At 37.5% G+C, this 22,302-nt stretch overlaps 1 protein-coding gene across 9 annotated transcripts in view; it reads right to left on the bottom strand.

Moving 5' to 3' along the window:
• CFTR (CF transmembrane conductance regulator) overlaps positions 1-22,302 on the bottom strand; it is a 197,365-nt gene that overhangs the window by 131,073 nt on the left and 43,990 nt on the right. For 5 of the 9 annotated variants that reach the window (XM_059711630.1, XM_059711634.1, XM_059711632.1 and 2 more), the window contains 5 exons: positions 21,546-21,654; positions 9,208-9,423; positions 4,976-5,065; positions 3,899-4,062; positions 2,706-2,831 (listed from right to left, as the gene is read on the bottom strand). The exons of 1 other annotated variant lie outside the window; for it this stretch is intronic. In XM_059711630.1, coding sequence (XP_059567613.1) covers positions 2,706-2,831; positions 3,899-4,062; positions 4,976-5,065; positions 9,208-9,423; positions 21,546-21,654 — 705 coding nt within the window. Of the gene's footprint in view, positions 1-2,705; positions 2,832-3,898; positions 4,063-4,975; positions 5,066-8,217; positions 8,417-9,207; positions 9,424-21,545; positions 21,655-22,302 lie in introns of those variants that run through there. 3 more of the 9 variants (XM_059711631.1, XM_059711636.1, XM_059711637.1) reach the window with 3 other exon arrangements.

Raw genomic sequence — 22,302 nt, 5'->3', positions numbered from 1 at the left:
AAGAGAAGAGAAGAGAAGAGAAGAGAAGAGAAGAGAAGAGAAGAGAACCCAAGTGATTCTGTTGCAGGTGGTTCTTGAAAATTATGACTGCAAATCCTGTATCCTCTTCTGATCGTCTAGTCTAAACCGCAATCTGAACCTTTTTTTAAAAAACACACAGAAAAGATTTAAGTGCTCCAACCAGAAGACAGAAGTGCAGAGGCCAGTGAGGGCAGAGGACAATACTGCCTTCAACTTCGTCCCATTCTTACAGGACCATAAAATCGAGTCATGTGATTCTCCTGTTCAGCTCTTATAAGGGAAAGAGCAGTGGGGACCCAGACAGTAGAGGGTCCTGGTGGGAGGGAGCAATAGGTGTGCCTGGCATTTGGGTGCTACTTTCACACATTCTTAAGTGTTAGAATTCAGAGGGAATCTTTTTTTTTTAAGTTTAAAAAATGTAATCTTGAGCACTCTGATGAAGAAAATAGAGTTCAATGTGCCCAACCTAGACTGTGATTTATAGTCTAATGCTTACTTGTATCGATTATTTGGCATTAAAGACAGATTATGATTTGGGCATCTCACTGGGGTTTGACTCCTGGCTGTGACAGGAAAAGCGATGCAATCTTAAGCAAGTTGTTCTTCCCTCGGATCCTTCAGAATCCACGTCCATAGAAGGGAAACATACAGCTTCCCAGTGGAGTTGTGGTCAAGATAAAGGACTTTACATCTGAGGGCCTGGCACTTGGAACTTACTATGTTGTCTTTAATCTTCATTCAGGAAAGACTAATATTGGTTGTGCTGATATTAATAAAATGCTAGAAAACACTGTTAACAAAAATGTTAATAAATCTGTCAAAATTGTTATTGAAATGTATTCAAAACAGTTGAGGAAAATGGAACCAGTGTACTATAGGAAAAGAATAATGGATTCAGGAAAATTTATAGGAATCACCAAGAAATCAGTGCTCTCCATAATACAATCATTCACACTTTATAAGTCATAAAAGTATTTTATCAGTTTCTTATAAAAAATTGAAAGTGACTTTATTACCAGAAAGCAATAAAGGAGTAGATTATCTGTATTTTAAAAAGTTTCTCAGGTAAGTTTTACTTATGCTAACATTTGCACAGCCTTTTGCCCAGTTCAACAGTGGCCCAAGCTGAGGTAACTTCCCCTTTGAAGTACATCCTACCAATCTCTTCCAGAACATTATATTTGCTCTTCTGAATAGAAGCAATTCTTGCTTTCCCATTTTACGTCAGCACTTCCCAGCCTTTTCGGGTAATAATTTCATGCCAGATTAAGGAACTGGATTATACGAGTTACAACCAAGCATTTCCTATTAGAACTGGTCAAACAGAAACACAGAGCAGGAAGGATAGATATCATTATTTGAGGAACAGAGCGGGGGGAAAAGTCAAGGAAAGTCAGCAAGCAGAAAGACCTGACCAAGAGTTTAACGTGACACCGGAGAAAACTCCTCTTCACTCTTCCTATGCCTGTGTTTGTAGGCACAGGAATGACCAAGGAGATAAGTGTGATGGAAAACACTTGCTATTGAGAAAAAATACTTTCAACAAAACAATTTCCCAAGATCTTTAATGATGATGTTTCTGGAAAGAAAATATAATTCCTTTCCTGGATTTATCTTGAAAGGCATAATAAAAACAGGTGAGCAATACTGTTTAGGAAATAAATACCCTTTTACTCTTTCTATTTACATGGCAAAGGACTTAACATTTCAGCGTTTCTTTTGTTGTTCCAATCACACACCTGCAGCTCAGTTGCCATCACTGTCTACTGGAATCAGCAGCCTTAATTGCTGACAACCCACAGGCACACCATCCAAAAGGGCACTGCTCTTCTTTTTAGTGTATTTTTCCCTGTGAAACTCCCATATTATCCGTCCTGAAATTATTTGTCTTCTAACAGTATATCTATTCCCACTGAATCTCCTAGAGCATTTATTTGAATGCAGTTTGTAGAATATGAACTTGACTAAAGAAAAATGGTCTCCTGGCTACCTTAGTTTATATTTTGCCAAAAATCATTTCAGTAATCTTATCTCAGTCTGTGCTATACTTTTTTTGCTGGATATAATCTTTACTAATCAGTGAAAAAAAGGTTATCTGAGGTGAAACAAGACTAGAGATAGGTGTCGAGTACTGACTACCTCAAGACGTGGTTTTCGTGACTTGAACTGACTTCCCAAGGTTTATAGAAACACAATGATATTACCCTGTGTTATTATTTTTAAGTTAAGGAAGAACAAACATTTTAACTGAAGGAAGCAGGTGTTGTTTCTTCATTTTTCATAAGCCATAACGCATAGATTAAGGAAAATATAACAATAGCCAATCATTTATTTGGTTCAGAATTGTGTACTTCTTACTCTAGCAGTTCCACTTAAGGTTGCAATCAGACTCCAGCACCAGGAGTGTTACTTTAGTCAAATAAGTGTATTAAGCACCTATAAACACATATAAGAGATTCTTTTGTGAGGTATAAATACCTTTCTAGTGAAAACACACCTGACAAACTATGTAAATCTACAGCCCATGAAAATGACTTTATGCCACTAACACATTAATATTTGAGATAACTTAGTACAATTGTTTGTCAGAAACTTCAAATATGAGCTAGAAGTCCACTGAAAGTCATTTTTGAAATATTAAACATTCACTGACTAATGATATTGAAACTATCTAAGTGACTTACTGCCTTAGGTTTTCAATCATTTTTTCCATTGCTTCCTCCCAGCAGTATGCCTTAACAGATTGGATATTTTCAATAATTTCTGAGGTGATCACAAGTCTTTCATTGATTTTCCCAGCTCTCTGATCTCTGTAAGGCAATCAATCATTCAATTTAATAATTAGTAAAAACAAGTCACATTATGCACTAAGAACAGCTCAAGCTTTTAAAAAGTCATATTTCTTTGATTAAACAGCATTTTATTATCAAATAGATGAAAAAATAATAGCTACCACTTAATAAATGACCCCTATGTATCAGACGTTGTAGAAGATGCATTCCAAACACTATTCCTGATCCTTACTGACAGTCTAGGAGTGGTGGCTATCTTTATTTTAAAGATGAAAAACCAGAAACTCAGTGGAGTGAAGTGGCTTACCTAGATCACATAACTAGTAAAGGTGCACTCTGGGATTCCAGCCAAGAGCTAACTGACTCCAAAATTTGTACATTTTCTATCATGTTCTAGCCGACAAACTCCTCTATCTAAGCAATGACTGGTATCACTGAGTCATTCTGTAATATAAAGTAACTAAGGCTTTGATGTGATAATCCATGAACCAGGTAGTAAAAGCTTATAAACTACCCAAAATCTATGTGTTCCTTCCCACTCAATTAATGTTTTATCCATTATACTCAAATCTCATGATCTACAAAAAATGAACTGGCTGGTGACATATTTATAAAGAAATTCTACAAATTGACAAGTAAAAAATGTCCCATTGATATAGGAAGTATTATTTGCACCATTAAAATAATTCCTTGATGGTGTGCTCACCGCCCAAAGTCAAGTCTCCTTCAGTCACCATTTATCCCCCCTTTACACTCTTTTACTTACCCTCACCCTCCTTTCCTTCTGGTAATCACTATACAGTTGTCTATGAGGTTGCTTTTTCCCTTAATCCCTTCACCTTTTCATCCCGCCCCCCAAACCCCGCCCCCTGACAGCTGTCAGTCTGTTCTCTGAATCTAGTTTCCATTTTGTTTGTTTGTTTATTTTGTTTATTTGATTTCATATATAAGTGAAATCATGTGGTAAAAAAATAAAATAAAATAACTCCTTTTTAGGGACACCCAGTAAGTAATACACAGAGCAGTCCTGGGTTTATTGAAAATCTAATTTAAAACCCTTTCAAGGTATGGAAATAGAGGGCTACCTGTACTTCATCATCATTCTCCCTAGGCCAGCTTGAAGAATGGAGAGGACTATGAGGAAAGCAAGGCCACAGAAGGCGGAGGCCTGTAAGAGTTCCCAAAGCAGCCCCATCAGCAGCGTCACTTGTAAAGGCGCGATCCACACGAAATGTGCCAGGGCCAGTCCCTGGAAAATAAAATCACAGTGAAAACCGGTGATATTTTATCCCTCACCCCACCCCCCAAAAAATAGACAAGCACAGATGAATGATCTTATACAATCAAACACTTTATGATTCTCAGCGCACTAAAATCTAGGTACTCGTTACATAAAATTTATTTAATGTAAATAAAACACAGAGCATAAAACACATAGCAATATGTGTAAACCTTCTACACACAGACTAGGATTTCCCAAGGAACACATTTCAAGTTACTGCATTTTTATGTATGGGTTTTGTTTCTTTAATTCAGGGGACTTGACATTGGATCTCTGAAGTGTCATGTCAAGAATTTCTTTTAAATAACTTGCTTCTATTTGGAAAAAGCAAGAGCCATGAGGGAACAAGGCTGTTCAGAAGCCCAGTCTCCACCAAGGCGCAACGCTGACAATATGTTCAGAATAAATGCACACTCAAAGCAACAGTAATTCACCTAGCGCCTGTTTGGGGCTCAATACTGTGTTAAAATTAAATACTGAAAAGGCAAAGATCAATAGAACACATTATCTGTTCTCGAGGACCTAGCATTTATTTGTGACACAAGATGGCACTCACCAAAAATTGCTCAGAATATCATATTCAACCAAAGTAAATAAGTGATTTAAAGTATTAAAAGAAAACAATATCTGATAAGGATTGAATTTTGAAAAACCTCACCAAATACCCAGGAAGCTGAGGTGCCTCTGAGTTGGGTGGTTCCACAAGACCCCAGGAAGGCACCTTACTGCACAACTTACCTTTCTCAGTTTCCAAAAACAGGGAAGATAGAGAGATGTGTTCTACTTAACCACTTATTACTGTTATCTGATCCAGGAAAACCTTCAGGGTTGTACGATTTTTAACGATAATGCATAAAAGATTATATCAGTAGGTACATACTTCATCAAATTTGTTCAGGTTATTGGAAAGGAGGCTAACAAGTTGTCCAATACTGATTTTATCTAGAACACGGCTTGACAGCTTTAAAGTCTAAAAGGAAAAATAGGAAGTTAGATGATGTTGAATAACCGAAGACAAATATATCCATAAATAACATTATAACACAGCTGAGGTATTAGTTTACTATGTGTGTATTTTTAAGTAAAGATAATGAAAATTATTTTATGTTCACTTGGCTTTTTATCTTCTCAGATATATTAACATTGCTCTTCACAACAAATATTAGACTGGCATGCCCCTCGTTATTTTATTTTCCAGCATCTAGGCAGTAATAAGTATTTTTTGCTCCTCCAAAATGGAAATGCTCCTCCTAAATACTTATTTATACAGTGTGAAGGGTTTGTTTTATTGTTACAAACATGGAACCAAAGGCAGTGGAATTTTTAATTAAAACTTTGGCCTTGCCTTGGTCGGTGTGGCTCAATGGGTTTGGCATTGTCCTCTGCACTGAAGGATTTCCTGTTCAATTCCTACTCAGGGCACATGCCTGGTTGTGGGTTTGATCCCCAATGGGAGTCATGCAGAAAGCAGGCAATCAATGTTTCCCTCTCACATCAGCATTTCTCTCTCCCTCCCTTCTCCCTCTAAACATCCATTTAAAAAATCTTTTAAAAAAACCTTGGCCTTAAATTTTGCTTGCAGTCCTATTGTAACTCTACTGAATAAAATTAATGTCCAAGTCTATTAAAGTACCTCATGAATAACTGAATCATTAATAATTTTGTGAAAGATTATACCACTAATATAAAATCTTTAAATTTTATCAAGAAATATACATCCAGATACACAAAAAAAGAACTGTTTAGGCCATGGCCGGTTTGGCTCGGTGGATGGAGCGTCAGCCTGCGGACTGAGGGGTTCCAGGTTCGATTCCGGACGGGGGCATGTGCATTGGTTGCGGGAACATCCCCAGTGGGAGGTGTGCAGGAGGCGGCTGATCGATGTTTCTCTCTCATCAATGTTTCTGGCTCTCTGTCTCTCTCCCTTCCTCTCTGTGGAAAATCAATAGAATATATATATATATATATATATATATATATATATATATATATATATTAAATTGTTTAAAAAAAGAATTGTTTAGTAGATAAATGGATTATGATTATAAAAAATTACAATCATACTTTGCCTGCAAAATTTAATAAGAATTGATTTTCCATTTATATGAAAGTATCCATCTAATATTTGTTTTAACTAAATTTCTCATATATGTGTTGAGCACTTAATAGATGCAAATCACTATATTTAAGGCTTCAAAGATTATTATTAAGATTTAAAAAAACATAATTCTTGCCTCAAGGCAACCTAGTACAGACTTATCTAAATACGATAAAGATAAATGAGTTAAAGGGAGTAGAATATAATAGAGTGGTTAAGAGAAAGTTCACACATCCGGTTACAAAGTGTGGGAAAATTTTATTAAAGGGGTAGAATTTAAGATGGGTGCTGAATAATGAATAGCATATAGATAAGCCCAGGTGAAGAAGGAATCAAGGCAATTAATTCCAAAACACTATTAGAGCAACATGAGGGTAGGGGAGGAACCCACTGAGCTGGATCACACATAACTTAGTAACAGACCCAGCCTCAGGTGACTGAGTGCTCTCTCCACGGGGCTCCATGTTAAGCACAACAAACACTCAGTGAATATGTTTCACTTTAGTTTTCTTTATTTTATTGAAAATCACAGGCAAAGCTAAATTTAGTTTGTACTTAGATTCATTATTTGAAATATAATTTGAACATGTCACAGTTGCAGATTTGTAAACAAAGCAAAATGTTGCCCTATTACAAAATTTGGAATACTGCAGAAAGAATTGGTGGTGGCCTGCCACATGGATGAAAATGGTCACCCAAAGGTACCGGTTTACCTTAGGGACCAAACCACAGCCACCTGGAGATGCAATTGCATTCTTTGGCGATTATATCAAAGGCTAATGAATGTGGCTAGATAAGTAAAGCAAACTGGGTAAGAACAGATATTCAACCATGAGAAAGGAGGAGACGACAGCTTCTAACTTTTCATGAACACATTCTGGATCTGAAAGCACATATATGTATTACTGTATTTGTGCTAAATGTTATATGTGGGGACTTATTTACAAACTAACCTGCTCCTTTTTTGATCTCTCCTCCCCTTTAGCCCAAACCATTTCATGATTTTCTCTTCCCGTATAACATGGTTTCTCTTGCTACATGATTTCAGTGCTATTTTCCTTAATACTTGGAAAACTGCTCACTTCAAGGATTATGATTTATCCATTCTAGAAAATTTAAACAGGTTTTGCACAATGTTCTCTTCTTTTTAGGTCTTAGTTTCTTAAAATCCTTTATCCATAGAAGAGGGGTAATAGCTCCTACCATAGAAAGTTTGGGAGAGGCTCAAATGAGATAGTATACCTAAATCACTTAGAAGCTTGTCATGCACGTCATTAGCTATTACATATTATGACAATAAGAACTTTTATAAATACTTTTAGAACTGGATTCAACTTTCTTTAACATGCTTGCTGTGTAGATTCTACTTTCTAAATAATCTATAATAATAAAAGCATAATATGCTAATTACACTGGATGACATTCAGGACAAAGCCGGGGCTGTGACCAAAGCCCGGGTCCTGCAGTGGGAAGCTGGTGCCGGCAGCTGGGGGAAGGAAGGCCTACTCTTGCACAAATTTTGTGCATCGGGCCTCTAGTATCTAATAATTTCTCCACAAGTAAAATTTCTGGATCAAAATAAAATTTAATAAAATTGCTGTTGATTTATCACCCATGCTTTCCTGGTACTTGTGAACTGATAGACTGCAGCTGAGGTGGTTTAAGTAAAATGTGGACTCCATTTTTTTTTCTTGTGCCTCCATAAAAGGCTTCCTTGAACAATAAAGTATGGCTATCAAGGTTTTACAACACAACTGACTTTGCACGTATATTCTAGAAGTGTTATGGGTTATTTGCTAGAGGTAATTTCAGATCCATGACCCTTATAAGCCACTTAAATAAAGGTTTTACATTGAGAGAATAAAACAGAGAATAAGGGTAAGGCAGTATCCAAATGATTCAACCTAATGACTTGGTAGATATGATCAGTCACTATGGTCTTGAATCATGTTGTTGAAAACACATGTTATTGAAATTATCTTAAACTGGGTTTGCAAGGTAGCTAAATCTTAATCTGATCTTACCTAAACCATCCTTCAGCAACTTGGATTCTTGTCTGGACAGTACACACAACCAGAGAAGGTTCTTATGATTGCCATCCAAGTGCTGTTCTAAAATATTTTGATTTGCAGAACTCACAGAATGACAAAAATCTAACTCAAAATAAGGCAGTGGGTAGGTGAATACACCACTGTGTCATAACTAGTTAAGATGAAAACTTTCAGTGCTTAGATTATCATTAACAATTACATACTATATTCTTATTGTGTTGTTTTAAATATATTTTTATTAATTTCAGAGAGGAAGGGAGAGGAAGAGAGAGCTAGAAACATCAATGATGAAAGAGAATCATTGATTGCTTGCCTCTTGCATGCTCCCCTCTCCCCCACTGGGGATGGAGCCTGCAATCCAAGCATGTGCCCTGACCTGGAATTTAACCATACCCTTCTGATAGGTTGATGCTTAACCACTGGGAAACACCAGCCGGGCAATATATTCTTATTGAACACAAGCATGCATGGCATTTTGCATAAAACAGTATTTTGTCAACAATGGGGCCTTGACTTACGAGCTTAATTCCTTCCGAGACCGAGCTCGTTAAGGAGCTCGTTAACTCAAATTACTCTATCAACTTAATGCAAAAAATCGGCCAAGAGACAGCTGGTATCTCAAAAAACTCGTTAGTCGGGACGCTCGTAAGTCAAGGCCCCACTGTAACTTATGCAGATGGTAAGAATCATTTTAATGGGGAGCCATCGATTCTAAAAAATGATGACATGACTAGTGAAAAAAACAAGAATGAAACTATACTATAGGCAGTTCATAGAAGGTGTTCAATAATTATTAAAGTGAATTAAATTATCAAAGGGAATTTGAAACATTAATTATTGCTGCCACTTATTTCATAGACTTATGAAATTGATTTCAGCATGTATCCCTAAATTTGTACCCACATGGCATTTAAACCATGATGCTACTCCATGTAGCCTGGAGACTATGCAAGGAAATATTACCTTCTTATAAATCAAACTAAACAAAGCTATCCTCATTTGCATTCCAATGTGATGAAGGCCAAAAATGGCTGGGTGCAAGAGCAGCATCCTCAGGATAAAAAGAAGGCATAATCCTATGCCCAGGTAAATCGCAATGGAGCGTTCCGTCTTATTATCTGGATCATAGGAAGCTATGATTCTTCCCAGTAAGAGAGGCTGGACTGCTTTGGTGACCTCCTGCAGAAGAGAACAAACAGAGAAATGAAATTTTATTCCCCTTTCAAAAAATATCCTCACAATTTCAACACAGGAAGTTTTTATCTTTAGAGGAGAACTTAAAATTGCTACACAAAGAACCATGTCATATGTGGTAGAGAAAACGAAAGACAGAAGTATCGATTGATTGCCGCCTGCACAACCCATGTGCCCTTGACTGGAATTGAACCCAAGACCGTTTGGTCTTCAGGATAGCGCTCTATCCACTGAGCTAAACCAGCTAGGACATATGTGAAATTCTTGCTATTGCTTTTAATATCTTTATACTTAAACTCCGTGTCATTGTGTCACCATTACATTTTTCCATAACCTGTCACCTCTATCACAATAGATCCATTTGCTGAATTGTTCTTCAGTTGCAATTTATAATAAAATAAATGAAAGGTGTGTTACTCTGATTTAGACATCTATTCTACATATTGTCATTAGTGAATTAGTTAGTTGTCATCTGGCCAAAAGAAGGCACACTCATCCCTTGAACAACAATAGCTATTCCACAAAAACACTGGTAATATTACTCTGGGAGGGTGCATGGTCATAGAAAAAAATGCAGTTTATTTTCGGTAGAGAAAATTCCTGTAATAGGACCATCTGCCAACATCAAACCAACACAAATCTCACAACATGGAACTGCTAATATTCAAGGGTAAAATCAGCATTCCAGCCCCCGCCCTTTAGTTTTTCCTACTCTGTTTTGAGCAGCATGTTCTCTAATATTTACAATGGAACCATTAACAGATATCACCTGATTTTTTTATTTGGAAGGGAAAACAATGGTAACTGATACCTAGCTGAGTCTTTGAAGTACAGTCCTTTACAAAAATCATCCCTGTAATGACTGGGAGAAACATCATCCTACATTCTTGGCATGTGAAGGCTGTGTGTACACTATTGGTCAGATTACTTTCAGAGACGCAAGAAATGTCCCAATAAGGCACCATATAGAATAGTGCAAGCAGGCTGAGGCTTGAATGTAATAAGAAGGAATATAAATTTACCTGAACATTTGATCAAATATTTCATTACTTTTTATCAGACACAAATCAAAATGGAATTTGCTTAATGGTTTACTAGAATAACAGAAGAAGACAGATACAAATGTTTAAAACAGCATGACAGTGAAATGAATACTGAATTCAGAGTCACGAAACTCACATGCTTATCCCTGCATGTTACCTACACTCTTTGCCAACTTAGCCTAGTCACTTCCCTTCTCCGGATGGTTTCCTCACCGATAAACTGAGTGGTGGAGCAAGCTGGTCTTGCAGGTCCCTTCAGTGCGAACATCTCTGATTTTATGGCCTGAGTCAGGGGTGTTTCATGGCACAGGCTGAGGATTTCTTGGGCAATTGGCCTGGCCCACATCCTGCCACCATAGAGGTGTTTTCTACTCAGGGGGATACAAGTCTGAACAATGTTGAGGTCAGAAGACCAAGTGCCTAGAGAACAGCACAAGTAATTGCATTCCTGGTGGGAATTCTCTTCAGTCTCAGTTTAGCTGAGTCTCCCGGAGAAAAATTAAGAAGCCTGAAAATAACTCCTTGGAGATATATCTGGTCTCTCATGGGATCCTCCAGACCAAAGCTTAAAGTCACTGTGAATCTAAATCCTTTAGCAATTCTGTTCTGCCTGCATACCCAGGACAGGGCCAGATGTTTCTAGATAGAAAGTCTGCTGGATATTCAGACCATGAAAGAAAGTTTGATGAAAATAGAAAACTTGATTCAGGCTTGCAAATACCTTAAATGAAATAACACCAAGATAACTTTACCTTGAAAATTGTAATTCCAAATGCAAAGCACACTGTTTCTAACACAAATAGAATGATTAATTGAAAAACTTAGAAATTTATATTATTTTCTATTGTATGTAGTCAGTAAAATCATCATCATCTCAACTTACTTTAAATATACTTTATGTATTAATCCCAGGAATACTAGGACATTATGTGAGAAGTATTGAGAAGTTAAGATTTTTTTAATATTGAGAAATAAATTAATAGCATACCAAAAGTCTACAGAAGAAACTATGGTTATCTCAATAACAACTATAAAGGAATCTGATAAATTTCAGTATCTGTTTCTGATAATCTATATACACTGAGTGGCCAGATTGTTATGACCACCTGACGTTCGTAGGCAAATTAGCTATAATTTCACGCTGAAGTTGCTAGAGGGCCAGACCATTATAAATAGGGAGGCAGGTTGTTTACCACAACAGTTATCCAAGCACAGGAACACAAGGATTGGACAGTCGAGCATTGGGAAAAAGTCATGTGGTCTGATGAATCACGTTTCCAGTTAATCATGCAGTTAGCAGAGTGAGAATTTGGTGGAAACAGCATGAAAGCATGCACCCCACACTCATGAGTACAACCCTTCAAGCTGGTGGGGGCTGGTTTGGGGCATGTTTTCCTGGCATGATTTGGGCCCTTTAATTCGTGTGGAACAACGTCTGAATAGCACAACATACCTAAGTATCGTTGCTGATCAAGTTCATCCTATCATGTTTATGGCGTATCCCAATGGAGATGGCTTCTTCCGACAAGACAATGCACCATGCCATGGTGCTCGTATTGTGCAGGAGTGGTGTCAAGAACATGAGGGAGACTTTACCTTGCTTAGGTGGCCCCCACAATCACCAGATCGCAATCCAATTGAGCATTTGTGGGACAAAGTTAAAAGCAATCAGGCAGCTGGTTCCACAACCATCAAATCTCACAGAACTGAACAATGCTATTCATCAGGCATAGTGTCAGATTCCTCGTGTCACCTTTCAACATCTCGTGGAATCAATGCCAAGAAGCATCACCGCAGTATTGAAGGCAAAAAGTGGCCAAACGAAGTACTGATGGGGTGGTCATAATAATCTGGCCACTCATTGTATATACAAGGCTAAGTGTCCGACTGGCCAGTACATATGACGCGCACTGGCAATTTAAAAATAAACGTTGACTCATGCACGATACATATAAAACTCTTGCTGGCTCCAATCACATGCATGTTTTAATTTTATGATACTATATTATATGTACTATTTTCACATGTAATTTTTTGCAGTAATGTAATTACCACACAAATCTTTCTTCTAATTAATTCCCTTTCAATGTGCACAAATCTGTGCACAGGGCCACTAGTGTTCTGAATAAACTCAAATATTAAGATAATAGAGGCCCAGTGCATGAAATTCGTGCACTGGAGGGAGGGTCCCTCAGTCCGTCCTGTGCCCTCTCACAGTCCAGGACCCTCTGGGGATTAGGACTAAGTTGTCAGTCAGACATCCTTAGCACTGCTGCAGAGGCGAGAGAGGCTCCCGCCACCACCGCTATGCTCGCGAGCCGTGAGCCCAACTTCTGGTTGAGAGGTGCTCCCCATGTGGGAGCACACTGACCATGAGGTGGCAGCTCCTGCGTTGAGCGTCTGCCCCCTAGTGGTCAGTGCACATCATAGCAACTGGTCGTTCAATTGATTTGCATATTAGCTTTTTATTATATAGGACTAGAGGCCCTATGCACGAAATTCGTGCAAGGGGCTCAGCCCTCACAGCCCTGGCTTCGTCCAGAAGGTCGTTCCACTATTCAGACATCTGGCCTAATTAGCATATTACACTTTTATTATTACAGATTTCATTAAACTGAGAAGAAATTCTCCTTCAAAACAACAATCAACTGTTGTTAATAAAACTTTGAATCTTAGCTTTAGAGTCAAATCAATGCAAACAATAGCAATACCGGCTAATAGTACAGTAACATTATTTCTGGAACTTTTTGCTAATATAATTCAAAAAGAAAAACAACTGAGGTATGAATATTGGAAAGGGGTAGTAAAAGTATCAGTATCAGCATAGTATGTGATTGTCCATAGAACAAATTTTAGTGAATCAAGAGTTTAAAAGGTAGAGATTTAAAAAATATTTATACTAAGAAAATAGATTCCTACATGTCAAGCATAATGATCAATTAAATAAGTATCCCATTTATAGCAATAATATAACAAAAATGCATTGTAGATATCAATAATTAATAAATATATATCTAGAAATATATTTTATAATACATTACTAAGATATATTTTTTAAATCTCAAATAAATAAAAATTTTAAAGCTTTCTAAAAAGAAAAACTGTTGCAAAGATTACAAACTCCTTCAAGTTATTTTATAAGATTAGGCAGTCTTCATCAGAATTCCAAGTAGTTTTTGGAAGAGAACTTTTACACCATAAGAGCATAGGTGCTCTATCTTAGTTCTTACCAATCTCAACACCATGCATAGTACCTAGCACAGAATATTCACTGAGCGTGTATTTGTAGAATAAATGGATAAAATGATTCTAATGCCCTAACCAGTTTGGCTCAGTGGATAGACTGTTGGCCTGCGGACTGAAAGGTCCCAGGTTCGATTCCGGTCAAGGGCATGTATCTTGGTTGTGGGCACATCCCCAGTAGGTGCGCAGGAGGCAGCTGATTGATGTTTCTCTCTCATCGATGTTTCTAACTCTCTATCCCTCTCCCTTCCTCTCTGTAAAAAAAATCAATAAAATGTATTTAAAAAACATAAAAATAAAGAATGTTAAAAAAAATTATTCTAATTTTCTTTTTTTTCATGAGAGACTAATAAACATTTGAGGAATAAGAATAATGTGTGAGAGGGCTAACATTATAAATATCAAATCATATTATACAACTATAATAACATATGGCATGAGAAAGAAATAGATTAATTCATTTGAAAAGTCCCAAAACTGGTTCAAGTACACTTAATAATTAATATGGAATAAAATATGGCATTTTAATTCAGTGATTAGATTTATTTTAAATAATTATTTGTAAATTCCAGTTAATGTACAATATTATATTACTTTCAGGTGTACAACTCAGTGATTAGATATTTATGTAATTTATGAAGTTATAAATCTAGTACCCATCTGACAGCATACATAGTTATTACATTACTGACTCTATTGCCTATGCTGTACTTTACATCACCATGACAATTCTGTAACTACCAATCTGTGCTTCTTAATCCCTTAACCCTTTTTCCCTCATGCCCCCAAATCCCCTCCCATCTGGCAACCATCAAAATGTTCTCTGTATCTATGAGTCTGTTTCTGTTCTGCTTGTTCATTTGTTTTTTAGGTTCCACATATAAGTGAAATCATATGGTATTTGTCTTTGTCTGACTTCTTTCACTCAACACTAAACCCTATAGGTCCATTCATGTTGTTGCAAAAGGCAATATTTTTATTCTTTTTTATAGCTGAGTCATGTTTCATTGTATATACACACCACTTCTTTTTTATCAATTTACCTATACATGGACACTTAGGTTGCTTCCATATTGTGGCTATTGTAAAAAATGTTGCAATGACCTATGGATGTATATGTCTTTTTAATTTAGTGTTTTGGGTTTCTTCAGATAAATACTCAGAAGTGGGATTGGTGTGTCTTTCTTTGTCTCTTGTTATATACCTTGTTTTAAAGTCTATTTGTTGTTGCTTACATTTTCATGAAATATCTTTTTCCATCTGTTTACTTTCAGTCTCTGTGTGTCTTTTGATCTAAAATAAGTCTTGTAGAGAGCATAAGGTTCTTGTTTTGTTGTCCGTTTTGGCACCATATGTCTTTTGATTGGAGAAATTAATGCATTTTATTTTAATGCATTTGGTTAATAGATATGTATTTATTATTTCATGATTCATATGTTTTTATCTTTTTTTCTTCTTCTTTAACATTTCTTGTTGAACTGGTTTGGTGGTGATAAACTCCTTTAGCATTATCTTGTCTGGGAAGCTCTTCATGTCTCCTTGGATTCTAAATAATAGTGCTGCTGGGTAGAGTAATCTTGGTGGTAGGTACCTGGTTTTCATCATTTTTAATATGGCCTGAAAAGTTCCTCTTGAAAAATCAGCTGACAGTCTTATGTGATCGCCTCACAGGTAATTGCTTTTTTTCTTACTACTTTTAGGACTTTCTCTTTGTTGTTAATCTTTGGCATTTTAATTATGACGTGTGTTGGTGTGGGCCTCTTCGGTTTCATCTTGTTTAAGATTCTCTGTGCCTCTTGGACTTGTATGTCTATTTCCTTCACCAGGTTAGGGAAGTTTCCCACCTTAACTTTCTAAAACAAGTTGTTTTGTTTTGTTTTTAATATATTTTTATTGATTTCAGAGAGGAAGGGAGAGGGAGAGATAGAAACATCAATGATGAAAGAAAAATCATCGGTCACTGCCTGAACGCCCTCTACTGGGGACCAAGCCCACAACCCAGGCATATGTCCTTGATAGGAATTGAACCTCAGACCTTTCAGTCTGTAGGCTGACACCATCCACTGAGCCAAACCAGCCAGGGCTCTAAAATAAGTTTTTAATTCCTTGTCCTTTCTCTTCTCCTTCCAGCACCCTCATGGTGCAAACATTGATATGACTGTAATTTTCCCAGAGACTCCTTAAACTATCCTCATTTTTAAATATTTATTTATCTATCTATTTATTTTTGCTGTTCTGATTGGGTGTTTTTCCCTTCCTTATCTTACAAATCACTGATTTGGTCCTCTGCTTCATCTACTCTACTGTTGATTTCTTGTAATGTATTCTTAATTTCTGATGGGTCATTTATGTTTTCTACTTCTATTTTTTTAAGTTTTTTATTTTTTTAAATATGTTTTATTGATTTTTTTTTTTTACAGAGAGGAAGGGAGAGGGATGGAGAGCTAGAAACATTGATGAGAGAGAAACATCGATCAGCTCCCTCCTGCACACCCCCTACTGGGGATATGCCTGTAAGCAAGGTACATGCCCTTGACCAGAATTGAACCTGGGACTCTTCAATTGGCAGGTTGATGCTCTATCCACTGAGCCAAACCAGTTAGGGCTCTACTTCTATTTTTATGTTTCCTATCTCTTTGTCAATGTTTTCAGAAAGTTCATAGAGTATCTTTATAACCAATGTTTTCAACTCTGCATCTAGCAGATTGCTTGTCTCCATTTTATTTAGGTGTTGCTGTGCTGTTTTTTCTGGAATTTTGTTCTGTTTTCATTTGGGACATGTATCTGTCTCCTCATTTTGGCTACCTTGCTGTATATATTTCTATGTATTAGGTAGAGCTGCTATGTCTTCCAGTCTTAGTAGAGAGACCTCACATAGTAGGTGTCCTACAGGGCCCAGTGGCACAGCCTCCTCAGTCACCTGAGTTGGGTGCTTCAAGTACGCATCCTGTGCAAGCTGTGTACACACTCCTGTTGTAGTTGACCTTGACTGCTGTTGGCACCTCAATAAGAGGGATATACCCCGAGGCTGATCAGCTGCACGAACTCGTTAAGACTGCAACAGAGGAGCTGCCGTGCAGAGACTGATTCAATGGAGCAGAACTTGCTTTTTAGCAGGGATCTGGTGCCAAATAAGTCTCTCTTGAGTGTGTCATTCATGAAGGTGCTTGGGTGGTGCGCTTCAGCCTGAAGCAGTCCACCAGGTGTGCTAGCTCTAGGGCTACCCAGATATTGCAGGCCAAAGTTAGCTGCCACCTGTGTCCTGCCCAGCTTAGCTACAGAGCAATCTGCAGATGGCTCCTATTTTTGCTGGCTTGGAGGTGGCCAGGAGAGGCCAAGCTGTGAATTAAGGCTGGCTGCCACTAGTGTCTGGCATGGGGTTACTTAGAAGCACAGGGCACCTGGAGACCAAATGCTGCTTGTTTGGGGTTCATGGACCTTTGAGAGATTTCAGGAAAGTCTACAGCATGAGCCAAGACAGGCTGTTTGTATGAGAAAACCACTGGAAATAGCTTGAATGAGCCCTAAAGTTGGGTGGGGCAAGATATCAGGGAATCACCTGCTCAGGGAAAATGGTGTTAGGCTAATGGAGACTCAGATATGGTGCCAGCCTGCAGGCTCTGTGGAGGGAATGCTCACCTAAGAAACAATGGTCTCTGACAGTACTTCTGTAGGAGAAAGCTGGCCTTCCAGCCTTCAACCTGAAGCCAGACAATTCAGTTCCTCCTCCTACATACCTGCTGCCTTTTGGGCTGCTGCCCAATGGCTAAAGCTCAGAGTGAGCCCGAGTACATGGGTCATTTGAGAGGCATGCCCGAGACTATAGAAGTGTTCCATCTCACTTAGCCACAATCCCTGCTGGTTTATGCAATCAGAAGTTATGGGGATGTCTCTTCCTGGCACTGAAACCCTGGGGCTGGGACCAACAGCCAAGATATCCCTCCTGGTTTTTAATCACCAACCATGAATGTGGGACCAGCCCATTTTGCTTCTCTTCCACTCCTACCAGTCACAACATGGCTTCTGTATATTCTTAGTTATAGGACTTTGGTTCAGCAAGATTTCAGGTGGTTATGAATGATGGTTGTTCTGTAGTTTAGTTGCAATTTTGATGTGGTTGTCAGAGGATGCAAATACCACATTTACCATCTTGACCAAATGAAATTAGATTTAATGCATAAAAGTAATTTCACCCAAGTTGCACTGACATGTATCACAATTTGATGATGGAAATATGTCCAGAGCTGCCTAGGAATCGAGAATATTTTTGAGTGAATGCCGGTGAATTTCTTATCATAATAAATATGTTGTGATAACCATATTCTCTCAGTAATCTGCTTACACAATTCTGTCACATTGGCTTCCTCTGTTTACCCTTAATTGAGTCTCACAGAGCCAGTTTCAACAGCCAGTTTGTTTTCTATGCTGGGAGCCTTAGATATTAAAGACAATGTTGAATCTGGCTGCTAAGCCAAATGGAGAAAAACAAGTACACAGTTAATGATGAGAGGCCGTAGCTAATATGATTTAAAATTACATCAACATTGCAGCCGAAACCGGTTTGGCTCAGTGGATAGAGCGTGGGCCTGCGGACTGAAAGGTCCTGGGTTCAATTCCGGTCAAGGGAATGTACCTGGGTTGCGGGCACTTCCCCAGTGGGGGATGTGCAAGAGGCAGCTGATAGATGTTTCTCTCTCATCGATGTTTCTAACTCTCTATCTCTCTCTCTTCCTCTCTGTAAAAAATCAATAAAATATATTAAAAAAAAAAAAACATTGCAGCGAGACTAGCTCCTCATGATGACATTTCCTTTTTGCTTAAGCTTTCATGGTCAACAGCAAATGGTACAGTACAGTTTCAATCAGTACTGAAACCAATCAAACATTATACCACAGCTATCCTGATTTAGAGGGATATATAGGCCATTTTGAAAGTAAGTCTACCCTTTACCAAGAATAGTGTTATAGCAACTTCAAGAATCCCTGTTCATTTCATAAAACTTAAAAATTACTAAGATGTCACACACAAAGGAAATAAGGAATGCCCAGAAAAAAAACCCACACTGTAAGTAGTGAGGCATTGGGATAATTTTTTTAAAAGAATAGAGGTCTTATTATAATGTCTACATTTTCACCCCTTCTTTTCTCCCTGTAAGCAGCAACACCAAATAGAGTTCTGCGATCAGATGCCCTGAAAAGCTACACTCATTTTAACCACCTCAGTAGTTATGTAAATTCTCTAAGACTTACAGTTTTCAACACTTTACTTAAAACTGAATGGCTTCAGTGAGGCGGCGTTTTCTCTGTGACAAGGGTGAGCCGCTGCCAATGTTAATTTTCCTCTCCATGCCTTTTCATCATATACATTTCAGCTGCTATGCCATTGATTCTTTTCCTCGTCAATACTCTGTTGCTTTCGCAAATAAACTTTGCCCTTCAAATGTGCTGCCGGTTGCAGACCTCTAGGCCAGGGCTCAGGTTAGCTTGGGAGCACCTCTCCCCTCACTCTCACCCAGGAAAGGATTTAGGATTCCTTTTGCTGAGATATTTTTAAACTTGAGAAGTTTAAGAATAAGTCAGTCCTCCACACCCACTCCATTCTACTACTCCTTAATTTTGTTTGTAAGTTTGATCCTTGGCGCTCCTGGCTCTTGGGTGGATTCCATATAGTGCTTTCCCTAAGTGTAAGTAAGTGAGAAGATTCTAGTTGGTTCTCGTGCTTTCTGCTGTGAACTCTCTTCAGATTTGCCCCTGAGGTGGCCTAGGAAGATTCATCAACCTTAAAGCTTCTGATAACCTGTGTCTCCTGAGAAGGTGCAAAGAAACTCAGCAGACTCAAGACCAGTTACTAGAGTCACCGTTCTATTGAGAACCTAAATACAACCATTACAGATAGAGTTATGCAGCAAGTGTAATCTAGGTAGTAGAAGTATCACACGTTTTGGGGTTATCATTCAAATTTACCATATGCATGACTTTAAGAAAGTCATGTAATTTCCCTGATTCTCAATTTCCTTTTCTGTATATTAGATTTATTAAGAGAATCAAGTGAAATAATCTGCATAAAGGGCTTCATGCTGAACCTGGAACAGATTAGGTGCAATAAATATTAAACCATAGCATGTTCATTCTGGGGTCTGTGTACACAAGGCCAAACAATAATGTCAATAAAGATGTTTGTGTAGCATCTATTCTTTCATACTTAGGTAAGTGCTTTTGTTCACAAGGAACATTAGGCTGGTGGATAAATTATTTCACAAGCCAGAGAATAAAAGGAGCTTGATAAATAGGCCTTTCTCCCGGTTTCTATTCATATATGCTTAGGTTAATTACTAGGAGTAGCATGTGATAGAGAACATGACTAGAAAAAATGTTTAATTTCACCACAATCTTAGTTATAATGTAACACTTGTTTGAAGTATTTTTTTTTATTTCAATCCAATAATGATTTATTGAGAAAGTTATATTCTTATATGTTAAGACCAGAGTGAATTATACTTTTATAAACTAATTCAAATATATAGAATATAGTCATTGAAGCAATCAAATTCTCCATTTTCTAGTAGGAATATAAATTAAATAGTCTGAAAATTATCAATACATAAATGTTTTAACAAAATAATTTTTAAAAATTAAGTCAATAGAACCAGGCGCTATGTATAAAATTGTTTCCCAAAGCTATGAGTGCTCTTATTGAGAAAAATTACCTCAAAGATATCTTAAAAGATAATGAATTCTTCAGTTATCTTATACACATTTCTGAACAAATTATTTTCATCTCCAAACTGTGGATGGTTTGTATAGGAATACATAGATCGTTAGGTAGGTAGATAGACAGATAGGTAGGTGGTTAGGTAGGTAGATAGGCAGATAGATAAATTTCAAAAGGCAGAAAAACTTTTCCAACAGATTATTTAGAGTAGCACAAAACCTTCTCAACATTAATTTGGTCATCTCTGTCAAGATAAGTTTTTCAATGTATTTTTCAATCTGGTGTGATGGCACTACAGATTCTTAAAACAATGCAATTGGTATGGCATCTCTTTGGGAGACTGCTAATTCTGCAAAGCATAACGCCAATATGAACACAAGTGCACCCAGATGGTAGTTCACATCCCAAAGCAAATTTGTGCATAACTTTCCCTTCAAGACTAAATAAGTTTTCAATTTGCCATTGCCTTGTATGGGTTATAATCGAGGATTCAAAATGAGGCTCAGATGCCCTGGCTGGGTGGCTCATTGGTTGGAGCATCACACACACACACACACACACACACACACACACACACACACACACAAAAGGTTGTGGTTTTCCACATACCGAGGTTGCATGTTTGATCCCCAGTCTGGGCACCCACAGGAGGCAACTAATAAGTCTCTCTCTCTCTCTCTCTCTCTCTCTCTCTCTCTCTCTCTCTCTCCTCAGTTGGGGCACCCACAGGAGGCAAATAATAGCTCGCTCTCTCTCTCTCACCCCCTTCCCCTCTCTCTCTCTAAAAAACCAATGAATATATCCTCAGATGAGGATAAAAAATGAGGCTCTAGTGATCAAAGTCACATATGACAGCAGCTCAGGAACGTCCCAGATGGCTCAAAGCCTGGCAGTTTTAGGCACAGTGCTCTCTTCACATTGATAACAGTGTAGGAGACTAGGAAAACAAGAATACTTCACTGCCAAATTTTTACATTTTGTTATTTTTTGTTGAAACAATTTAGCATGAAGATATGATGTCAAAAAATTACAAACAGTCATATATGTCACTGGCTGAATTAGACCTAACAATTATTTTATCCATAATAAGCGTAGAAATGCCATCCTTACCCCTAAATATAATAAGATTCCATAGAACATAAATTTCCAGAAAAAGCATCGCCGGAGGGCATTAATGAGTTTGGGATTTTTCTTTGATGCCAGCTCTCTGTCCCATTCTCTGCAAAGGAATAAAATTGGGACCAATAAGGTGATTGTACAAATATTTGAGTTGTTTTATTTTCCTTAATATAGCTTTACTCACAAGGACATCCAAGAAGATTAACCAAGTGATTAAAGAGATAAAAATTTTGGAGAACTTCAAACAACAATGCTCAGTCAGATATTTGGCAGAATTCAATGCTCTACCCTGTATCAATTTTATTTGTTAAAGAAAGGTTCTGGGCTTCTTAAAAGCAACACAAAATGTAGATAATAAAGTATGACTTGTGAATAGACATTGCTATGATTGGAACAAGGAAAAAGATAAACAAGTATTTGGTTTTTTCTCCTTCACCTCTTGATTTTTACCCATTTAGAATTGTAGTACATTTTATATAATTTAACCATCAAATAAAAACAAGATAAGAAAGTCAAATGTATTTTTCTGTGGTTTAACATTAGAAAAACTTGTTAGTCTGTTTTTTAAATGTAGGGACATGACACAAGTATCATCAAACTTAATTGTCAACTACCTAAGTCATTCTAAAGTAAGACTTTGTAAGATCAGGACAGAATCAAATTCCATATTTTCTAGTAGGAAGATAAGTTAAATAGTCTGAAAATTATTGATACATAAATGTTTTTGTTTTCTTTTAAGTGCTATAGG

The sequence above is a fragment of the Myotis daubentonii genome, chromosome 10, assembly GCF_963259705.1.
Source record: "Myotis daubentonii chromosome 10, mMyoDau2.1, whole genome shotgun sequence".
NCBI classification, from domain to species: Eukaryota; Metazoa; Chordata; class Mammalia; order Chiroptera; family Vespertilionidae; genus Myotis; species Myotis daubentonii.
This window is presented reverse-complemented; position numbering and strand designations above follow the sequence as displayed.